This window comes from Triturus cristatus, chromosome 3_1 (genome assembly GCF_964204655.1).
Source record: "Triturus cristatus chromosome 3_1, aTriCri1.1, whole genome shotgun sequence".
Lineage (NCBI taxonomy): Eukaryota > Metazoa > Chordata > Amphibia > Caudata > Salamandridae > Triturus > Triturus cristatus.
The window spans coordinates 112763255-112782660 of NC_140583.1; the positions used below are offsets into that span (position 1 = coordinate 112763255).

Below are 19406 nucleotides of genomic sequence, written 5' to 3' on the forward strand. Positions count from 1 at the left end.
CGCTTGACGAATCCCCCCGAGACTTTCAGGGTAGGAGCGGAGCGTAGCGCCCCACCTATTTTGAAAATTTCGCGAGGATTCGTCGACCGGCGCCAAAGTTATTCCAAATAGAATGTTGCTGATTTCCTATGGAAACAGGGTCCTAACTATAACTATCTACTGGCAACCGCCAGTAGATTATATAGATATATATATACATACCCCATCACAGTCATTAGGAAATCAACAGTAACTTGAGCCTTCTAATGTACACCACGTTTGAGGAAAATATCCACTGAATTTTACTTTGCTTACCTGTAATGAACATGTCTATTGCAGATGGATTCTGTGCTATTTGATCCTACATATAGAAATAAGAGAAAAAAAAAATTAGGATTATAAAATATAATAATATGAATAAAGAATTACTCCTGCAATGTTTCTGACCCACTGATTTGTTTTCTATGATTGATTAATTCGACTATTGGAAACACCCCTTTATTGTATTACCCCAAAACATGGAGCATTTAGTCTTTTCCTTCAGTCTTGTATCATCATATTTCTTTGAATGTCATATTAATGGAAGCCCCTCATTGGAAACCCCATCTAAAGGATAGTTATACTTAAGAGCAGAGTCTACCCGCAATTGAAAAATAAAATTCCGTAAGTGTATCTCGTACCTTGAATGTATGCAGAAGACACAAATGTACATTTTGTAAAATCCAACCATTGGATGCATATGACAAATAAAAATAAAATAGAGTCACCGGAACTGAGGGCATTAAGGATTTTGCCAATTTGTGTCAGCCAGTCCCGCAATCTCTAGTTTTTCTTACTAACTTGACTCATGGACCCATCACTCAAGCATCTACTCATTTAAGGCATCCCACCACTACTTCCGGGTCACCTCAATCCCTCACCACTGCCCCATGGCTCCATCATCAACTTCAAGTGTACAATGGCGAAAGGAGCATGGTAGATTCCTAAGAGGATGGAGATTATGATGGGGAATTCTCCAATATCCCTTCTTGCTGGCAGTGACTGAAGGTCTAGATGCAAAACCATAGGTAGATTTCAACCTAATTCAAACAACCTAATTCAAACAAACACGGCATGCCAGCACTGACACCAAAACAAAAACAAAATCCATCACAGCCAGTGCTGAAATGTGGATGTTTCTCAAATAGTACAGGAAAGCCAGGAAGACACTGAAGAGACAACACCACTCTCTCTAAGTGGGGCTTCTTAAGATTCTGGCACTGTAAAACAAGATGCATGCTTTCAATTCACTCTTAACTAGAGACACACAACTCAATACCCTTTGATGGGAGGAAAATTTAACTTTTACACTTCAAAATTGACTTCTTAATGGTCTCTCTTCAATGCCTGCTTACCACATGCAGCCTCTCACTGACATTTGGCTTTCTCTTCCTCTGTCCAGCATGTCTCACTTTGCGGAGGAAATAATTAGGGGTGGGCAATAAATTCCGCTCTGCCAGTAGAATTTTGGCCACTCTGCGTTACGCATGTAACGCAGAGTTATGCCCAAATTCCGCCAACTGCCATGTGGTGGAGTTTATTCTCATGCGCAGCTTCCAACAGCAAGTTCGCAAGCAAGATCTGGCATCGTCTAGTGCGGTTTTCGGCCACTAGGAGGTCACCCAGGGAGATTTCCCCCATACAAGCGGTCACAAACATTCGTAGTCAGAAAGCTGCCGCTCGAGTAAAAAATCTACTTGAGCAGCAGCAAAATCAACTTGAGTAGCAGCACCCTCTGGTATTCTGCGTTGTGCCGCTCACACTTTTCAGCAGGGAATGGGCTCCTTGCGCTAAAAATCAGCGCGCGCAGCAAGATATGCCTAATGCCACCCGTTTGCGGAACTGCACGGAAAATCATGTTCCGCTCACCACTACAAATAAGTTTACACTGTCTTTTCGCTGTGATCATATCACATGCTGTATCAATGCTAACCCAATAAAAATAGACGATGTGCATGAGGCCAGCAGAAATTAATCAAATGATTTATAGTTAACTGTACTCTTTTTCTCAGAGATGCATTGAACTCAAATAATGCTACTGCTAATGTTACTCTAACAACTCAAATGGGAAGCAGAATGTATTAAAAGAAACATCAAGCAGATAGTGGTCCATGTTGTTCTAACTGGGTGTAAGGCTTCCAAGCCAAGCATGCAACCCACATTAAATCATAATTCTCAAATGCATGTCGTTCTGACTTTGGAACTACAGGAGTGGAAACAAAGCACATACATTGCTATATCGGCGTTAACGTCTTCGGTAGAAGAGAGCCTTACTGGACATTGGTAGAAAATATCACACTGTTCACGCCCCTCTACATTCTCTAGTGCCATGTACTGACTCAGGCCGGTGTGAATGCAAAAGGTCAGAGGCAGGCATTGCCGCAGTCCAGGTCTCTGCTGGAATCCTCCTGCGGCAGTATCAATGTCCAGCAGATCTTCTGAGCGATAGTGATTGGACAGAGCCATGCTCCCCATCAGCCTGAGTGCAAAATAGAAGAGAACACAGTTACAATGATGTGCAGTAACACACATCGATTTCCTCTATCTTTGTCACATTGTGTTTTGTAGCAAAGTGGCCCATGTACTAAAGTGCCAACATAAACATCAGCGGAAAAGAAGGTACATAAACAATAAAATCAATAGCCATTAAAATAGGGAGCGCATTATACCGAATACTAAACCACCAGGTGTTATGTAGACCACAAACCTAGTGAAGATGAAATTCATATCAAACTTAGGAAGCAGAAACTGATAATGTCCACCCTCACCACACTGCAAGGTCCTTAACAAATGAATTACAGAAGTATCACAAAAAAGAAAGTCTATCCTGCATGTTTTGGAGACACTACTGAAATACTGACTAATTTATTCAAGCCCTTATTGCTTGCCGTCTCGTTTTTCAAATGTCTTCCGATATTTTCACAAAAGTGCCTTAAAACCAGGAAATTAGAGTGAGCTTAAGCCATTGGTATGCTTCGCACATGACTCCCAAATGGAGCAAACATTTTTTTTTACCCAATTTCTATTCACCAGCTACACACACACACTTGCCAGATTAGATGCAGAGGCTTAGGTGTGCACTCATGTAAGCTAACTCACAATTAACATATATTTATAGAAAAGACTAACACTAGTATCTATGTATGCAATCTCTCTTTTAGCCCGCTTTTCTACAACTTACCCTGGTACCACCAGCCTCTGCCCGTTGTGAATCCGAAAGGAGCAACGATAGTCGTCTGGTAACTTGCATTTGATCTGGTCTTCCATTGCATTTAGGTCTTGCTCTTGCACTCCATCTGAGAAAAATATTGCCATGGTAACTGTACATAATGTCCCATCAATTAACATCAGGATCATGAACAGCAATACTTCCTATGTCAGCATCTGGCACAAGAATTGTGTAGTGCAGTCAAACAAAAAAGTGATTTTTCATTTGAATTCTTCTCCTTGGTGTTCCCAGTCTTACAATGGCAGCAGATGTCCATTTCCATTGCAGAACTCAACAGGTAGATGTTGGTCCCAGTAGAAGTCTCAGTTATTCATTACATTTCAATTGCAAAAAATTCCTGGATGTTTTTTGATTCTTTTTATACATTGCTTGGGTGTAACTCAAGTGTTTTCAGGGATCACAAAGAAGTGAAATTTGGTCAAAACTTTCTTCTTTCTCTTTTGAGCACATCATTTTACTATGTCTTAATCTAAGACAACTGTGTTTTTATTTATTTCCAGTCTTGAACATCTACACAGTAATGTTTGCTAACTGACTGAATGAGAACCAATTGTAGCCTTATAGGAGTCTACTAAAAGTATTAACATATTCCATAAGAAATCTGTTACTACTCCCTTTCTGAGACAAGAATGGAAGAAGTAATACAGTGTGTTTGCATAGCTTAACATAACAAATCTCAATGAATTTGACAATCCATTTTGCAATTCCTGCTGTAGGATAAGCAAGATGTGGCAGAGTGGAAACAACAAAGAGTTGTTTCGTTTTACATACCCAGATACTAAAAACAGATGGTGTTCTGCTTTGAAGACATGCTGCAACTGCAGTCAAATAAATCGCTATGCTAAAACAGCTTTTTACAAGTGTAGAACATAGCAAACTATATGCTGAGCTGTGGCCATGAGGGGGCTAGTGTATAAAGGTATAGCAGTGGTTGGCAAAATGTTACCAAATAGCAGCATAACCTGCTCAAGTAGGAATCTTTCTAGCTCTCTTTAAAATGTGCCAAGATTCGTATGGGTGCGGCAAATTGTCATCTTCCAAGATCTTAGGTGCTAAATCACTGGACTGAGGGCCTCAGATTGGGTTGAAGCAATTGCCCTTGATGCAGCTGAGCAGATCTAGACAGATTGAAAGTTTGGATATGGTTGTAAGGACACCTAAGAGAAGGGAGTAACACAGTTGATGTGCTCATCTTGGTGCAGTGAAAATTATGGTTACTGAACCCTGCCCAATTATTTTTGCATCAAATACAGGGTAGGTAATAGCAGGTAAAAAGGGTATGTACCAGTTTCTCCATAGCACATTCCCCAAAAGACTAGAAGGGTGGATACCTAGAGGCTAAGAGGCATTTTGCATGGGTCGTAAACATGTCTATCGTTGGGTCCTCTGAACAGTAAAAATATTGATGTAGCTGTGAGATTTGTTCTCCCATTCATGAATCTTCAGATGGTGTTTGCTTAAGGGTTTTGAAAGTAGCACTTCCAGAAGATGCTCTGGCAATAAGTATATATGATACTGTGGTGACCAGTGACAAATCTCTTATGAATACATGAGCGCTGTGGCGATTGTTTGCCTGTTTCCCAATCTAATACATTGTGTTCTAGGCTTTTCACACTGTAACCACCAAGTTTTGACCCATGGTCCAAAATGCTTTTAGTGTCAGTCGAACCGCCTACAACCCCAGCACCTTTATTTGGTGGAGACGCTCCTGTGGGGACACCTGGCCATGCACTGTGAGGAATCATATATGCATCCCGCTATGTGAGGAATGCATCTGCTGTGATCATCACCTGTGTCTGCGGGTTTGAGAAAACTTGTCCGGTAGAAGGTTTCACCTGATCCACCACATCAATTTGCGATGAGATGTGAACTCCAGTAATACTAAATCTTTCCAGTTCATAGGCGCTTGAGGCCTCTGTTCGGATAAATTTTCTTGTAGCTGGAACATATTGAGGGGACCACTGGGGACCAGTGCGATGAACTAGGCCATCATTCCCAGCAGTTTATCACCATTCTCACTCTTAGAGGATGTTACAAATGTTAAAGGGAAAGTGATATCAAATGCCAGGACTCTCTCTTTGAGTTAGCTTTGACTCTTGCTGAATTTAATAGGGCACACAGAAATGTTTGAACCTCTTGTGAATGTGCTGACTGTGCACCCTAATCAGCAGAGCTGGGGAGGGGGGGGTAGACATCTTGCCTGACTCTCACACTTCCCCCTGCCGGGAGGAGGGGCCAGGACTGGGTTAACGGTCCGGAGCTCTCGCCACGACCACTACAAGTGGATGGAGAAGCAGGCGCACAGCAGAGAGGGAGCTTTCCTCTCAAACGCTAGTCCGACCTGCTTGTGGGCTATACCTCTACTAAATTTGCACCGATCGCATGTTGGTCATCTGCGTTGATTTTTAACTTGCGTCTATTTTTAACCCAGCATTGATTTTAATAGAACTGTTGCACATTCACTTTGCACTCACCTGAGCCTTGCTGCGGGGGGGGATTTGCAGTGCAACCCCCTCGGTCCACTGCGAGCTGAGAGCTCGATTGATGCGGAGGGGGTAGATATCTTGCCTGACCTTGCCTGACTCACCCAATTCTGCCTGCCGGGAGGAGAGGCCAGGACTGGGTTAACGGTCCGGAGCTCTCACCACGACCACTACTTAAGTGGATGGAGAAGCAGGCGCGCAGCGGGCGTGCCAAAGGCAAGCCCGTCTGCGCCTGTCCGTGGTGGCCGGGGCCAGGCGGCCAGCCATTATGTCCAATTATTTAACTATTCCTCGCTGGAACTACGCTACCTGGCCCCTAATGCTTCCCAGGGGATCGAGCCGAATGAAATATAAGCTGGAACGCTGGAGACTTTTAAACCTTGATCCTATTGCACCACTGCCTATCCCAGTATAAGAACCCCCGCCCCAAACTCAGAATGAGCACGTTATTACTAGGACAAAGACCTCTGATCCCAAAGAGTTGAATATAGTTTACCTTAACACACGCTCTATGGTCAAGCATCAGTTAGAAATTTTCAACCTCTTAGATACTGAAGCCCCAGATCTGTTATTAGTCACAGAACTTGGCTAACCTTGGAATCTACGCCTGATATTCTTGCGCCTCTTCCAAGTAATTATTATCTGATGCAGGCCAATAGACCCCCTGGGAAAAGAGCAGGAGGAGTAGCAGCAATCATTAAAAAAGATCTCTCGGCCACTTCTATTGCCTCCTTTGAAGTGGCATCGGTGGATAGTCTCACACTAAAATTAATATTTCCCAAATCTACATTAGTGTCCATACTGAGCTATAGAACCCCGCTGCAATAGGAGATTTTGTTATGGAATTAGCTAACTACATGACCCCACTTACCATAGACTATGCGAAAATTTTGTTAATTGGAGACTTGAACTGCTGGTCTACAGAGGAAGGGGGGGGCGGGGGGGGGGGGTCGGTGCTCCAAAGGGATCACAGACTTATTAAACATTCTGAATTTGGAAGGACATATAACGGGACCCACTCACATTAAAGGGCATGCATTAGACCAACTATGGACCTCTAACTTCTTGGTCCGCAACTTAATGGTCAAGCCGTGTGCGTGGTCAGATCACCATCTGATACACTTTGCTATAAACGGCCTATCCTTAGCTAAATCGTTGAGTGGTACGAAATTACGGACTAGAAACTGGAATCGTGTCCGACTGCCAGTTCATTAATACCCTGAAATCTGCACTCCCACCTACAACGAATAATGTTAACGAGTTGGAGAGAGCCATCGCCAAATAAGCAACTACGGGCATGTGAGATTCACGCCCCACTACAATGGAAAGAGAGGGGTTCAAGGCGGCATGAAACATCTTATTGGTTACCTATGGAGTTAAAATTAGTAAAACTTAAAACCGGCCAGGCGGAACGGAATGGCGGAGAAGCTACTCCCCTACGGAAAGGAAAAGGTATGAAAAAGCACTAACCGATTATAAAGTTGCCATTGTGGAGGCAAAAAAGCATTCTACACAATTAGTGTACTTAGCTCTGAAAACAAATTCAAAGATATTTTCAAAATAGTCCGAGAACTCTCTAGTCCTGACCACGTAACATTGGCCATTTCTCCCTCCCAAATCTTATGTGACAACCTGAATACTTTCTTTGTTGACAAAATTAAGGTCATTCAGAAATATCTCCTCTAGCTCTCAAGAATGGAAATCACATAAGCAGTCCAAAAATCCCATAACTAGGTCTGTGTTTCAAAACATTTCCCTAGACCGGCTTGCAGAGCTTAGAAACAAGATACAATCTGGCTCCCCCAATGACCCTTGTCCCACTAGGACACAAAAAGACCTCCACGCACAATTTCCGGATAGTTTTCTCTCTCTTCTTAACCTTTCCTTAGAGGAAGGGGTGGTTCCACATGCCTTCAAAGAGGCAGTGTTGGTCCCATTGCAAAAGAAAGCTGGAGTAGACCCCAGCTTACTGAGCAATTACTGACCAATATCGCTCCTCCTATACCCGGCGAAGATACTAGAGGCACTGGTAGCAAAACTTCTTTGTGCTTTCATTAAAGAAACAAATTTTCTGAACTCCCATCAGGCAAGCTTCAGACCATCGCACCCTACTGAATCAGTTATCTTGAGTTTAGTGGATGATCTGAAGGAGGGTGCAGATAGGGGGTGTACACAGGCCTTGGTATGACTGGACCTGTCCGCTGCATTCGATACCGTGGATCACATCATATTAGCGGATAGAATGGCAGTGGCGGGCTTGAGGTGCACGGCACTGGACTGGATGCTCTCATTTTTAGGGCAATGTACCCAGTCTGTTAGGCTGGCACCTTTTTAACTCAGCCTGGGTCAGTACCACGTGTGGTGTACCACAAGGCTCATCCCTCTCCCCACATCTGTTTAACATCTATATCTGTCCCCTAATTCACGCTCTTCAATCCAGGGGAGTGAAGGTATACAATTATGCAGACGACATGCAGCTGATTTTCCCCGATTGACAAGACGGAGGAATCCAAGGATTTCTTCCAACATACTATGCTTTTCATTAAAGATTGGATGAGTTGTAACTATCTCAAATAAATTCTGATAAAACTGAGATAGTTATCTCCAATAACAGACTCGATCAGTGGACGCCAGTACATTGGCCAGCTGCATTTGGCACTCCACCTATCCCTAAAAATTTGGTCAAAAGTCTGGGGATTAAAATTTATGCCAAACTATCCATGCATGAAGAGAACAACCTGGTAACATCATCTTGCGTCTACCACCTGAGGACCTTTAAGAAAATCAGGACATTTTTCACCAGGGAAGCAAGCATGGTAATCATGCTGGCCCTGATCATGTCCAGGCTGGATTATGCAAATGCCCTCTATTTAGGACTCCTTGCCAATCAAACCCATAGGCTGCAGCGGATTCAAAATCACGCGGCTAGGCTGGTCTTTCAGCAACCAAGACATTGTCACACCAAGCCACTTCTGAGGCAGCTACACTGGCTTCCTGTGACTCAGCGGTCCATGTTTAAGACAGTTTGTATGGTGTTTAACTCACTCTATGAGAAGGGCCCCAAATTCATATCTAAAGATTTCAAGGTACTTACCCAACCGGAATCTTAGATCAGCCATAATGAATTTGCTGACTATTCCTAGATTCAAGCGCAAGAGAACGGGTGGTTCCCGCTTTTCTGTACTTGGCCCTACACTCTGGAATTCTTTACCGATAGACATTAGACAAACATCTGAGTACACCAGCTTCAGTGAAAAACTGAAAACATGGGTGTTCACCCTAGCCTACTGTTAAGAGTTCCTTAGGATGGCCTTCCCTTCCCTCTCAGCACCAAGAGACCTGTTGGTATACGAGCACTTAACAAATTCCCTAAACATAAACATTTGAAAAGACAATGTGTGTCACCCCTTAAGCAGCCAGTCGTGGAGATAAGGATACATAAGTATATATCTATGACGGAGACTCTCTGCTATCACAGTGAGAGGCTTTATTTGTGGGACTGAAAAGATGCAGAAGGGAAAGACTTTGAACTTGTATTCTAACCACAAATCTCAGGCAATAGAGATGCGCTAGGTGTATTAGGATGTGGACATAAACATTTGTGTGGTCAAGTTATGTCATGTAAGCTGGCTGCTAGAGGAGAAGGTAAACCTTCTGACGGGAATGGCAGTAGTGGAGTTGATGAGCTGCCATAGATCTCAGTTGGGTAAGGGAGGCATGCCATCTTTTCTTTAGATTAAGTAAACAGAGTATACACTCCTTGTCGCGATGTGGGTACCGTTTCTCTGCCCCCCCCGATGTGGGTACAGTTTCTTTTGTAAGTAAAGAAGCAACCTCTTCCTACAACTGTGAACCACAGTGGAGGAAGGGCAGATCTTGATTTGTAATGCTTAGCTGGTGATACGGAAGCATGGTTTGAAATTGTAGCCAGTATCCTTGTGCCATTTTGAAAATAGACGCTAGTCTGAGGTTATGTTCTCCCATTGAGGAAAATAAAACTTCAGTCTCCTCTGACAGGTGTCTTGTGATTTTGAGGCATGCAAGAGTCACGGATTCGTTTCAGAAGTACCTCTTCTTGGGTGCCTCTGTGTCTGACCATTGCCTCGAAAGGTTACGCAATGGAACAGTGCCAGTCTGGAGTTTTCTATACTTATCCAGAGCACTCCACTCGATCAAATACACCAAAGAGTGTTTGATAACAAAAAGTATGACAACATTTATTCCAATAACTTAGTACATAAGTAAATTAAAAAATATATAGAGGGAGATCAATAATGTTGTAATATGAATAGAACAGAACACAGATTACGCAGTCATGTACTGTAAATGCCCATAGCAAAACAATAGTGTACCGTGCTTTCACATTGTAGGGCAACGTGTGAATAATTCGGACAATGAAAGACATAATAGGCTACAGTTGATAGTTTCTTATATGGTGTCCAATTAGATCATAGAGCCAACACGTGATTCGTCCAAAAAGGTTTGGAGTAGTAATTTTTATGTAAATCAAGAAAAACTGGCAGAAAAGCAACCAAAGTGCAACGCAACAAAATTGCACACATTGTTAGTGTATATGACGATTCTTAATTTCGAAATACGATGTCCAAGAAAATATTATTTTTAAACCTTTTCTATCTGGGGATTACTGCATCGCCAGCCACTGGTACAGTGTCGCTGATGTCTAGGTCAACAACCGGTGGTACTAGAGTTCAATTGGCACAGAAATACACCCATACTGGGTAACGGCAGGTCCCTCCGGCGGGCCAAGACAACATTGCTTGGTAGGGAGATTTGGCCAATCGAACGCGGTATTGGCAGTCCTCACCACATTTGGACAGCAAATGTAGTTCTTTGAACAGAAAGACATAATATTCTGAGTCCAACACTAGCTGGCAGAAGAGTGCAGAGCAAGTATTCAACAGAAAGCAGTACATGCTGTAAACATGCTCTTACTTACAATAAATTTGTCCTACCTATCAAGGTATTTGGACAGGAAGATATTAGTGCACTGTTACTGTAAAGCACTGCATGTTATACATTTTTGCCTCAAGTAATAGCTATTCTCAAGTGAGGTCATCACATGTTGCAATCACTGTAGAATTGTCTAACGTTGTTAACAGATGTCCAAGAAGGTTGTTGAAATGCAAGTTGTGTTACACTGGGTTAAAGGAGGGCCAACTGCTAGGATTTAAAGAGACACAGGCCGACAAAAGGTTGAAAGCCTGATGACCAAATAGATGAATACACCCAAAGAGGGTACACCCGTCAAAGACTGCCAGTATCATTTCAAAAGTTAACGTGAAAGGATTGGTGCTTGACTAAAAATCAAAGTTTAAAGAATCCTCCTAAACTAAATTGGTGTTAGACAATAGTGAAAATAGTGACTGTTGGAATTTTGAGTTCATCGCTGCTATAGGTATTACTCATAGCCGCGTTCTAGACCATTGTCTTATGCTCACTGTACCACCACGAACAGGGACCAAGCATTACCGCATCATTCTTGCCCCCTCCCCTCTTCAACAAGGGACAGTCATCCTGAGCCTCTGGGCTATGTCTCATGCATGGGAACAAAAGCAACCCCAGAAAGGGAAAGGCCTTATTAGACTTTATCGGCGAGGTGCGGCGTGAAAACTACAGCATACTGAGCTGGTGGACCCATGTGTGGACAAAACGAAGTTGAGTTAAGACAATTTTGTTATGGAATGCACAGCAAGTAAATACCTGCTGCTCAAAGTGTTCACATCCATCACCCTATTTCAGTCAAAGTGAGTCACTTTAATGGTGGCGATATACCAGAGGTGGGACCCTTGTCACAGGCACTAAAGGCTACACTTCACTGACAAGACTTTACAAAGCTGAAACGAGTTTGGGTTTTTTGAGTTCCCATACAGTGGAGATGTGGCCTATCAGTACCTGCTAGATTGTTACAGGCTCAGGGCCACAATTGATATGCATGTGGTTGTTCATCTTCTAAAGAGATACAGAAAAACTAAAAAAAATGTGCCGAGTTATGGGTCCAGTGGTTCTAAATAATTCAAGACTTGTGTGCTTTCCTGTTTAAGTGCGGAACCATTATTTAGTTCACCAGTGGAACTCCAAATACTGGTGCGTGAATGCCTTGAGTTGGCATTAAATCTGCTGCTTTAGAAGTCACTAAGCACTGATCTTGCCCGCAGCAGCACTTTTTCTCCTGAGAAATCTTAGCCAGTTTTTTACCGACAGACATGAGTTAGACTGCGCCGACAGATCAAAAGAGAAACATCTACTCTGGACCATGTCATCTTTCTGTATTTGGTTGCTTTTCCAAGTTACAAAGTCTCTAAAAAGACATTTGCCAAGGCTTCCAAAAGAAATTAAAAATTGCTTTTGCACAACTATTAGTTTGTTCTTTAATAATTACAACAGCCAGTTGGTAATGAGCAGAGAAGCATTTCCATGTTCATTGACACAAAGCAAAGTGGCCAGAATGCTTTCGGATAAAACAATGCTGTGAGATCCTGGAGTACGCAACTTGCATGACTAATCATTACCTAAACTACTGAGGTCAAATACAATTGTTCAGGCCTGCTAGCAAACCAACCCTTTGCACTTGGATAACTTGCGCCCAGACTCAATGGTATGCCTTTTAAGAACCAACATCAGTACCAAGTTCAATGTGGCTCAACGAAGCGCGGGTGTAGTTGCATTAGAGCGTTGCTTCAAGCAGGGGCTGCTCTTTTTCATTCAAGTCCCAATTTAATACATATTACAAGAAAATGTTACACACAGTGGGACTTATTTGTACATGTGGCATCTTACTAGAAAAAGACGATCGGCCAGGAATTCACATTGCAGTAATACCTTTCAAGGACATGATCATGCGAGGACATTTTTCTCGCAGGTATCGCTCAAGATCATCCCAGGCTTGCTTTAAGGTGGCGTAGTGCTGAATGTACCGCCCTAGATCGGCATAGAACTCCTTGAAGGTAGCTTTCCAGCTCCGACTCCTCGGTCCCTTCTTATCCCTAGATTGAGGTGAAAGAACAGGATACACAATCAGTGATGGAAGTTGTTTCCATGGCAAATATGCTCTATGGCTACACATCATTGATGTACTTGAATAAACGCACCCTAAATTCTTTGTAATAAGCATTATCAGAGACAATTAATTTGGTATTTGTGTTGTAAAGAAAGTTTATTACACTTATGTGAGGTACAAGGAAGTGATATTGCATATGTAGCTTCAGGGCAGTCACTACAATGTTGTGTTTAGCAGTAAAGGCCAGTTCAGGCTTCTCTCTAGATCATGGTCACCATCAGTAAACACAGACACAAGTATTTTTCTATTAGTACATAGAGAAATATTTCAAACATAAATGATGTGCATACGGCCAGTTAGACATTTGATATTTGGACTAATCAGTGGGAAGGGTGGAGTCACATAAACAAAGAGCATAAAGGGAAACTGAACTTAAGGGGCTGTTTGGAAAGCAGACACAGCTTATGAAATACAGTACTACAGGGCATATACAATTAAAACATATTAGAGAGTGAAGCCCAGAAGACAACATGCTTAAAATATGTGGCCTTCCAACATCGAGGGATGGGTGTTCAGTTTAGATTTAAAGTCCTGTATTGTAGGGCAGGCGCTAATTTTTAGTGGGAGAGCCCGCAAGTGATTGGGTCTTAGGTAAAAAGATTAGAATCTGGATGAGACGCATGGCGGTCTCGGTGTTGTAAGGGGGTGCATGGTGGCATATGTTTAATTGACACCCAGTTGCAGCTGACCCATGCATAGCTTTTAGGATGAGACGCTGAAAGGTCCTCTGATGGCAAAGTATAGAATTCTGTCAAGGGTCGCAAAGCCATGATGAGGAAGGCCCACTGAAAGAGGTTATTGCAACGGACAGTGAGCTGATCAGTACTTTTAACAGTACTGAATGGGACATAACAGGTTATGCATTAAGATAAGATACCCAGATGCCAAAGTATAATGAAGCATTGCGTCAGCATAGAGAAACTTCAATGTGCGCCTAAGTTTCTGAATGATGAGTTAAAGAGGGGGGTGTTTTGTGGGAAGTAGATGGAGCTATAAGTGGACCTAGTTTCGCAGAAGAGAAAGTAAAGGACCTCCATTTTAGCAGAGGTCAGCAGTGATAAATGCAAACAGGCACTCTCATATTCGAGGATGCAATGGGGGAGAAGGATGGGAACGAGGAGAAAAACGTGTTTGTCCTCTAAATACGGGAAATGATATCACCAAGTGAGGTGGAGGTGAGTGAGGAAAGGAGTGGGGCTAGTGCACAGCGCTTTGAGGGACAAGGACTGGTAAAAGAGTGAGCTGGACTCTGACGACTTGCCAGTCCACAGTGGACGATCGGTTTGAGTGGTAGAAGGAGTAGCAGATAAGAGCAGAGTCAGTAATGCCAATGGTTGCAAGGATGGTAAGTTAGGCAGGATGTTTGATGGTGTTGAGAGCAGCAGAAAGATCCCGGAGTCTTAGCATCTATTAGAGTTGGTTGTGGTGTGCCAAGGAAATTAGGATCGCTCCAAAGAAGAGGAAGCGGAAGGCACAGACACCAGATTTGAAGGGCTCAAGCAGATCGTTGGCATGGGATGAAAAGTCAGGAACTTAAAAAGAAGACGTTCAAGTATTGTGGAGAAGAAGTGTAGTAGAGACACTGGAGAGTAGTAAGGGTAAGGCAACCTCAATTTTTAAGCTAGAGAGAAAGGTAACAGCATGTAGACTGGTTAAATAGAGAGGACAAAATAGTACACTGGAGGTGATTGCAAGTTTATTTTAGTGGCTTGTGGACTAAAGGGTCAGAAGGGGTACATGAAAGGTTATCACATTTGAGTGTGAGAATACACACAAAGTGGGACGCAAGTTTGAAGTTGGCTATTGCAGCTGGACATCTGAGTCGTGGTGGGGACGTAGTAGGATTGAGGCACAGAAGCATATGATAATGCAAATGTCTGCCTAATAAATGTCATTTTTTAAGAGAAGAGCGTAGCAAAGTCTGAGACGGATAGATGATGCAGAGCTAGTTTTTTTAAGGAAGTAAAATGAAATTGTTCACTCAATGTGAATGTCAGGATTCAGTAAAAAATACTTAACGGTTGGAGAAAAGATCATGCAAATATAAGGTTCACTCAGAAACAACAAATTATTTGGAAGATCTGGAAAGAGCAGAATTCCGTTGATGGAGGTAGAGGTAAGGAGGGCCTTACAGCGACAGAGGGAGAATAAAGGCAATAACAATAGTAGAACCACGAGGACAACACTTCCGGGGGCAGCATAAAAAAACTTAGTACTTGAACCATGCTGTCTCGCAACTTCACTGGTGGTATTGCCCTGGCATGCTTTCACCATTTTAGTTCCCGTACCTTTGGTTTTTTTTCCTCTCTTTTATCCTCTCTTGCGTTTTCCTACCATTAAGCCTTGTCAACACAGTATTCCATCAACTGCAGATGCCCGGCAGTTCCTCTTGTTTTCTTAGTACTCCCAAGACAGGCTAGCTTTCACTGTACCTCCTGGGGTTTTTTAGGGAGAACATCATCAGGGCATGAGTTCAGACAACTCTTAGGAAATGGATTGTGGTGCATGTATGGCCCAGACCTACATTCACAGAGAGATCGATTACATATTTCTTAGACATACTGAAGGGTAAAGTCTATGGCCAAAGTACAAGGCATGTGGGAGACAAACCAAGAGTATTTCTCTCTTCTTCCTTGTACCCAATTCCTCAATTTCCACTCAGGAGATTGTGTGACCGTGATGAGTCATGCTCTCTACCATGTTCCTCGTGTCTTTTGAGTGAAGGATTGGAGAATTATTTTCGGAATTTCTGTCATCTTCTACCCAAACCCACTGAAGAATCATGGCAGTGCCAGACATTTGGGCTGAGGGGGAAAATAGGTGATGAGGTTTTGGAAGCAGGAAGATTTAGTCTACTGGGTAGTGTGTGATGAGAGCCCATTTGTATGCATGAATGGAGAGAGTGAGTGTGTGTGAGAGTGAGTGAGTGTGTGTGAGAGTGAGTGAGTGTGTGTGAGAGTGAGTGAGTGTGTGTGAGAGTGAGTGAGTGAGTGTGTGTGAGAGTGAGTGAGTGAGTGTGTGTGAGAGTGAGTGTGTGAGTGTGTGTGAGTGAGTGAGTGTGTGTGAGAGTGAGTGAGTGAGTGTGTGTGAGTGAGTGAGTGAGTGTGTGTGAGAGTGAGTGAGTGTGTGTGTGAGAGTGAGTGTGTGTGTGAGAGTGAGTGTGTGTGTGAGAGTGAGTGTGTGTGTGAGAGTGAGTGAGTGAGTGAGTGAGTGAGTGAGTGAGTGAGTGAGCGAGCGACGGAGTGAGCGAGTGACGGAGTGACGGAGTGAGTGAGTGACGGAGTGAGTGAGTGAGTGAGCGAGCGACGGAGTGAGCGAGCGACGGAGTGAGCGAGCGACGGAGTGAGCGAGCGACGGAGTGAGCGAGCGACGGAGTGAGCGAGCGACGGAGTGAGCGAGCGACGGAGTGAGCGAGCGACGGAGTGAGCGAGCGACGGAGTGAGCGAGCGACGGAGTGAGCGAGTGACGGAGTGAGCGAGCGACGGAGTGAGCGAGTGACGGAGTGAGCGAGTGACGGAGTGAGCGAGTGACGGAGAGAGCGAGTGACGGAGAGAGCGAGTGACGGAGAGAGCGAGTGACGGAGAGAGCGAGTGACGGAGTGAGCGAGTGACGGAGTGAGCGAGTGACGGAGTGAGCGAGTGACGGAGTGAGCGAGTGACGGAGTGAGCGAGTGACGGAGTGAGTGACGGAGTGAGTGACGGAGTGAGTGACGGAGTGAGTGACGGAGTGAGTGACGGAGTGAGTGAGTGACGGAGTGAGCGAGTGACGGAGTGAGCGAGTGACGGAGTGAGCGAGTGACGGAGTGAGCGACGGAGTGAGCGACGGAGTGAGTGACGGAGTGAGTGACGGAGTGAGTGACGGAGTGAGTGACGGAGTGAGTGACGGAGTGAGTGAGTGACAGAGTGAGTGAGTGACAGAGTGAGTGAGTGACGGAGTGAGTGAGTGACGGAGAGAGCGAGTGACGGAGAGAGCGAGTGACGGAGAGAGCGAGTGACGGAGTGAGCGAGTGACGGAGTGAGCGAGTGACGGAGTGAGCGAGTGACGGAGTGAGCGAGTGACGGAGTGAGCGAGTGACGGAGTGAGTGACGGAGTGAGTGACGGAGTGAGTGACGGAGTGAGTGACGGAGTGAGTGACGGAGTGAGCGAGTGACGGAGTGAGCGAGTGACGGAGTGAGCGAGTGACGGAGTGAGCGACGGAGTGAGTGACGGAGTGAGTGACGGAGTGAGTGACGGAGTGAGTGAGTGACAGAGTGAGTGAGTGACAGAGTGAGTGAGTGACAGAGTGAGTGAGTGACAGAGTGAGTGAGTGACAGAGTGAGTGAGTGACGGAGTGAGTGAGTGACGGAGTGAGTGAGTGACGGAGTGAGTGAGTGACGGAGTGAGTGAGTGACGGAGTGAGTGAGTGAGTGACGGAGTGAGTGAGTGACGGAGTGAGTGAGTGACGGAGTGAGTGAGTGACGGAGTGAGTGTGTGTGTGTTGGTATATGATGTACACTTATGTAAGTGGACACCCTGCACCAGTCCAGATAACCCTTATGCTGATTTTAGACAACCATAGAAAACTCTCTAAGTGGTAGCTGTGGAAAGCAGCCATCAGGCTTACTCCAGAAGGAGTGTAAAGCAGCTTGTTTTACCAGAACATAATCTTATAGTATAGATTAATTGAAAAAGAACCACACAAAGTATTATTAAAAATATGTATTTATTATATAATACTTGCTAACATGTTTAGGTATCTCCTACCCGGAAATAACCACAATGCACACAATACTTTGCATACAAACACAGTAAATAGCACAGAATAAACAGGGGACCCAGGGGGGAAGGGGGAGTGGGGGGGGGACCAAACCATATACTAATAAAAAGGGTATAAGAACCATGACTCGGATCAAGACGGGGTCGAGAGGACATAGAAACACTGGGGACCCAAGGAACTTCCCCAAGGTGAGTTACTAGGAACCCCACGGAGAGTGTGTGCAGTGGGAAAACATGACCGTGTGCTCCGTACAACTCAACGTATAAGTCACGGTTGGATTTTTAAAGATTAAGGACCCTTCCCAGTGGGCCCTTAAGAAACCAAGTGGAAGACAGAAGGTTGGAGAGCCACCCCACCCGTGGATACCCTAGTAGCCACTTTACCTACACCAGGGAAGGCGGGTGCATAGGTGCGAAGTGGTGTCTGAAACCGCCGTTGTTTCCAATGGAGGACTCCAGGAAAGTGCCGCTGATGAAGGAGGAGAAAGTGCCCGGTGGAATCCGAAGGTGGATTCTAGTTGAGAGGTACCTGCAACCAGAGGGGACAGAGTCTATGTCACTCAGGAGTGACCACGAGATCTGGAAGACAAATGCCCACCAATGTCGGGAGTTGCAGGAGAGTTGACAAGATGAGCAGCTGTGAGGACCAGGCAACGCCGAGGAAGACCAGGAGCAGTGCACGAGCTGTCCTATGTCAGATGTCGAATGCTGAGGGGTCTGTGTCCGGTGGGAGCACCAACAAGCCTTGGCAAATGCAACCCATGCAGAAGTCGAAGAAGGTGCAATGTCGGGACCAGCAAGGTCAAGGGGACTCACCACAAGCAGAGGAGTTAGGGCAGGCCCCGAGCAATCGGGGGAGCCCAAAAGAAACAAAGGTGTCCCTCAACTGGACCCACAGTCCGGAGGCACTAGAGTTGTGAGAGGACCTCAAAACGCTCACCAAAAGATGCAGACCACGATGCACACGATACAGTGTGGCCGAAGATTCTTGTCACTGGAGTTGCTTGAGGATGGAGCTAGTTGGAGCCGAAAGATCTTCATGGAAGGAAGCGAACAAGCCTTTGCAACTGCAAGTTGACGCGGTGCACAGGGGTTCAGTTATTGCAGCCCCCATGAGGGATACTGCCTCAAACTTGATGAGAGTGCAGGGCAGGCCTCGAGAGCTATGGAAAACCACCACCTGTATTGCAGAACCTTTCGGAGTCTGGAGGAGTTAGGATCAGCAGAACGGTTGACTAAGTTGTGGTGCGTGCAAATACAGGGAAGTGACTCCTTCACTTCAAGGGAGATTCCTTCAGGTGTCTTTGATGCCCACAGGCCTTGCAACGTTACTGTATGGTGCACAGACGATGCAGCACACTGGAAGGGAGACGAAGTTGAGCTCAAACAAAGTCCAGAGTGCCCAGACGGTACAAGAAGCAGTGGTGTCTGATCTGAATCTTGTCCCACGACGAATCTAGGGACCCACCCACATGTAAGCCCTTAAGTACCCTAAGGAAAGGGTTGGGACGATTCAGGGGACCCTCCCAGGGGATGGTCTGGAAAGTGGGGAGGTTACTCCCATGTCCTATGTCCAGTTTCGCGCCGGAGCCAACGGCTTCTAGAGCTGGTCTGAACTTGACTAAGCATGGGGACACCAAATGTGCCCCCTCATGAAGACTTGACCCCACGCTTCCACTCAGGGGCGGCAATCTACAGTTGTTATTGAACAAATGTGAATGCAGATGGATTGCACGCTGCAATTCTGTTGAAAATGGGCTCAACACCCTTGATGAATGGAACAGTCATTATAGCTACATGAACCCACTACCTACCTCTGAGCTACTTTTCCCTTCCCAGTTTA

General features: G+C 44.9%; 1 protein-coding gene across 2 annotated transcripts in view; it reads right to left on the bottom strand.

Moving 5' to 3' along the window:
• The window catches only part of FBXO3 (F-box protein 3), a 94817-nt gene that overhangs the window by 18555 nt on the left and 56856 nt on the right, over window positions 1-19406 (bottom strand). For both annotated transcript variants that reach the window (XM_085643518.1, XM_085643519.1), the window contains 4 exons: window positions 12571-12734; window positions 3200-3314; window positions 2293-2497; window positions 295-340 (listed from right to left, as the gene is read on the bottom strand). In XM_085643518.1, the coding sequence (XP_085499644.1) occupies window positions 295-340; window positions 2293-2497; window positions 3200-3314; window positions 12571-12734 (530 nt within the window). The remainder of the gene's footprint in view (window positions 1-294; window positions 341-2292; window positions 2498-3199; window positions 3315-12570; window positions 12735-19406) is intronic.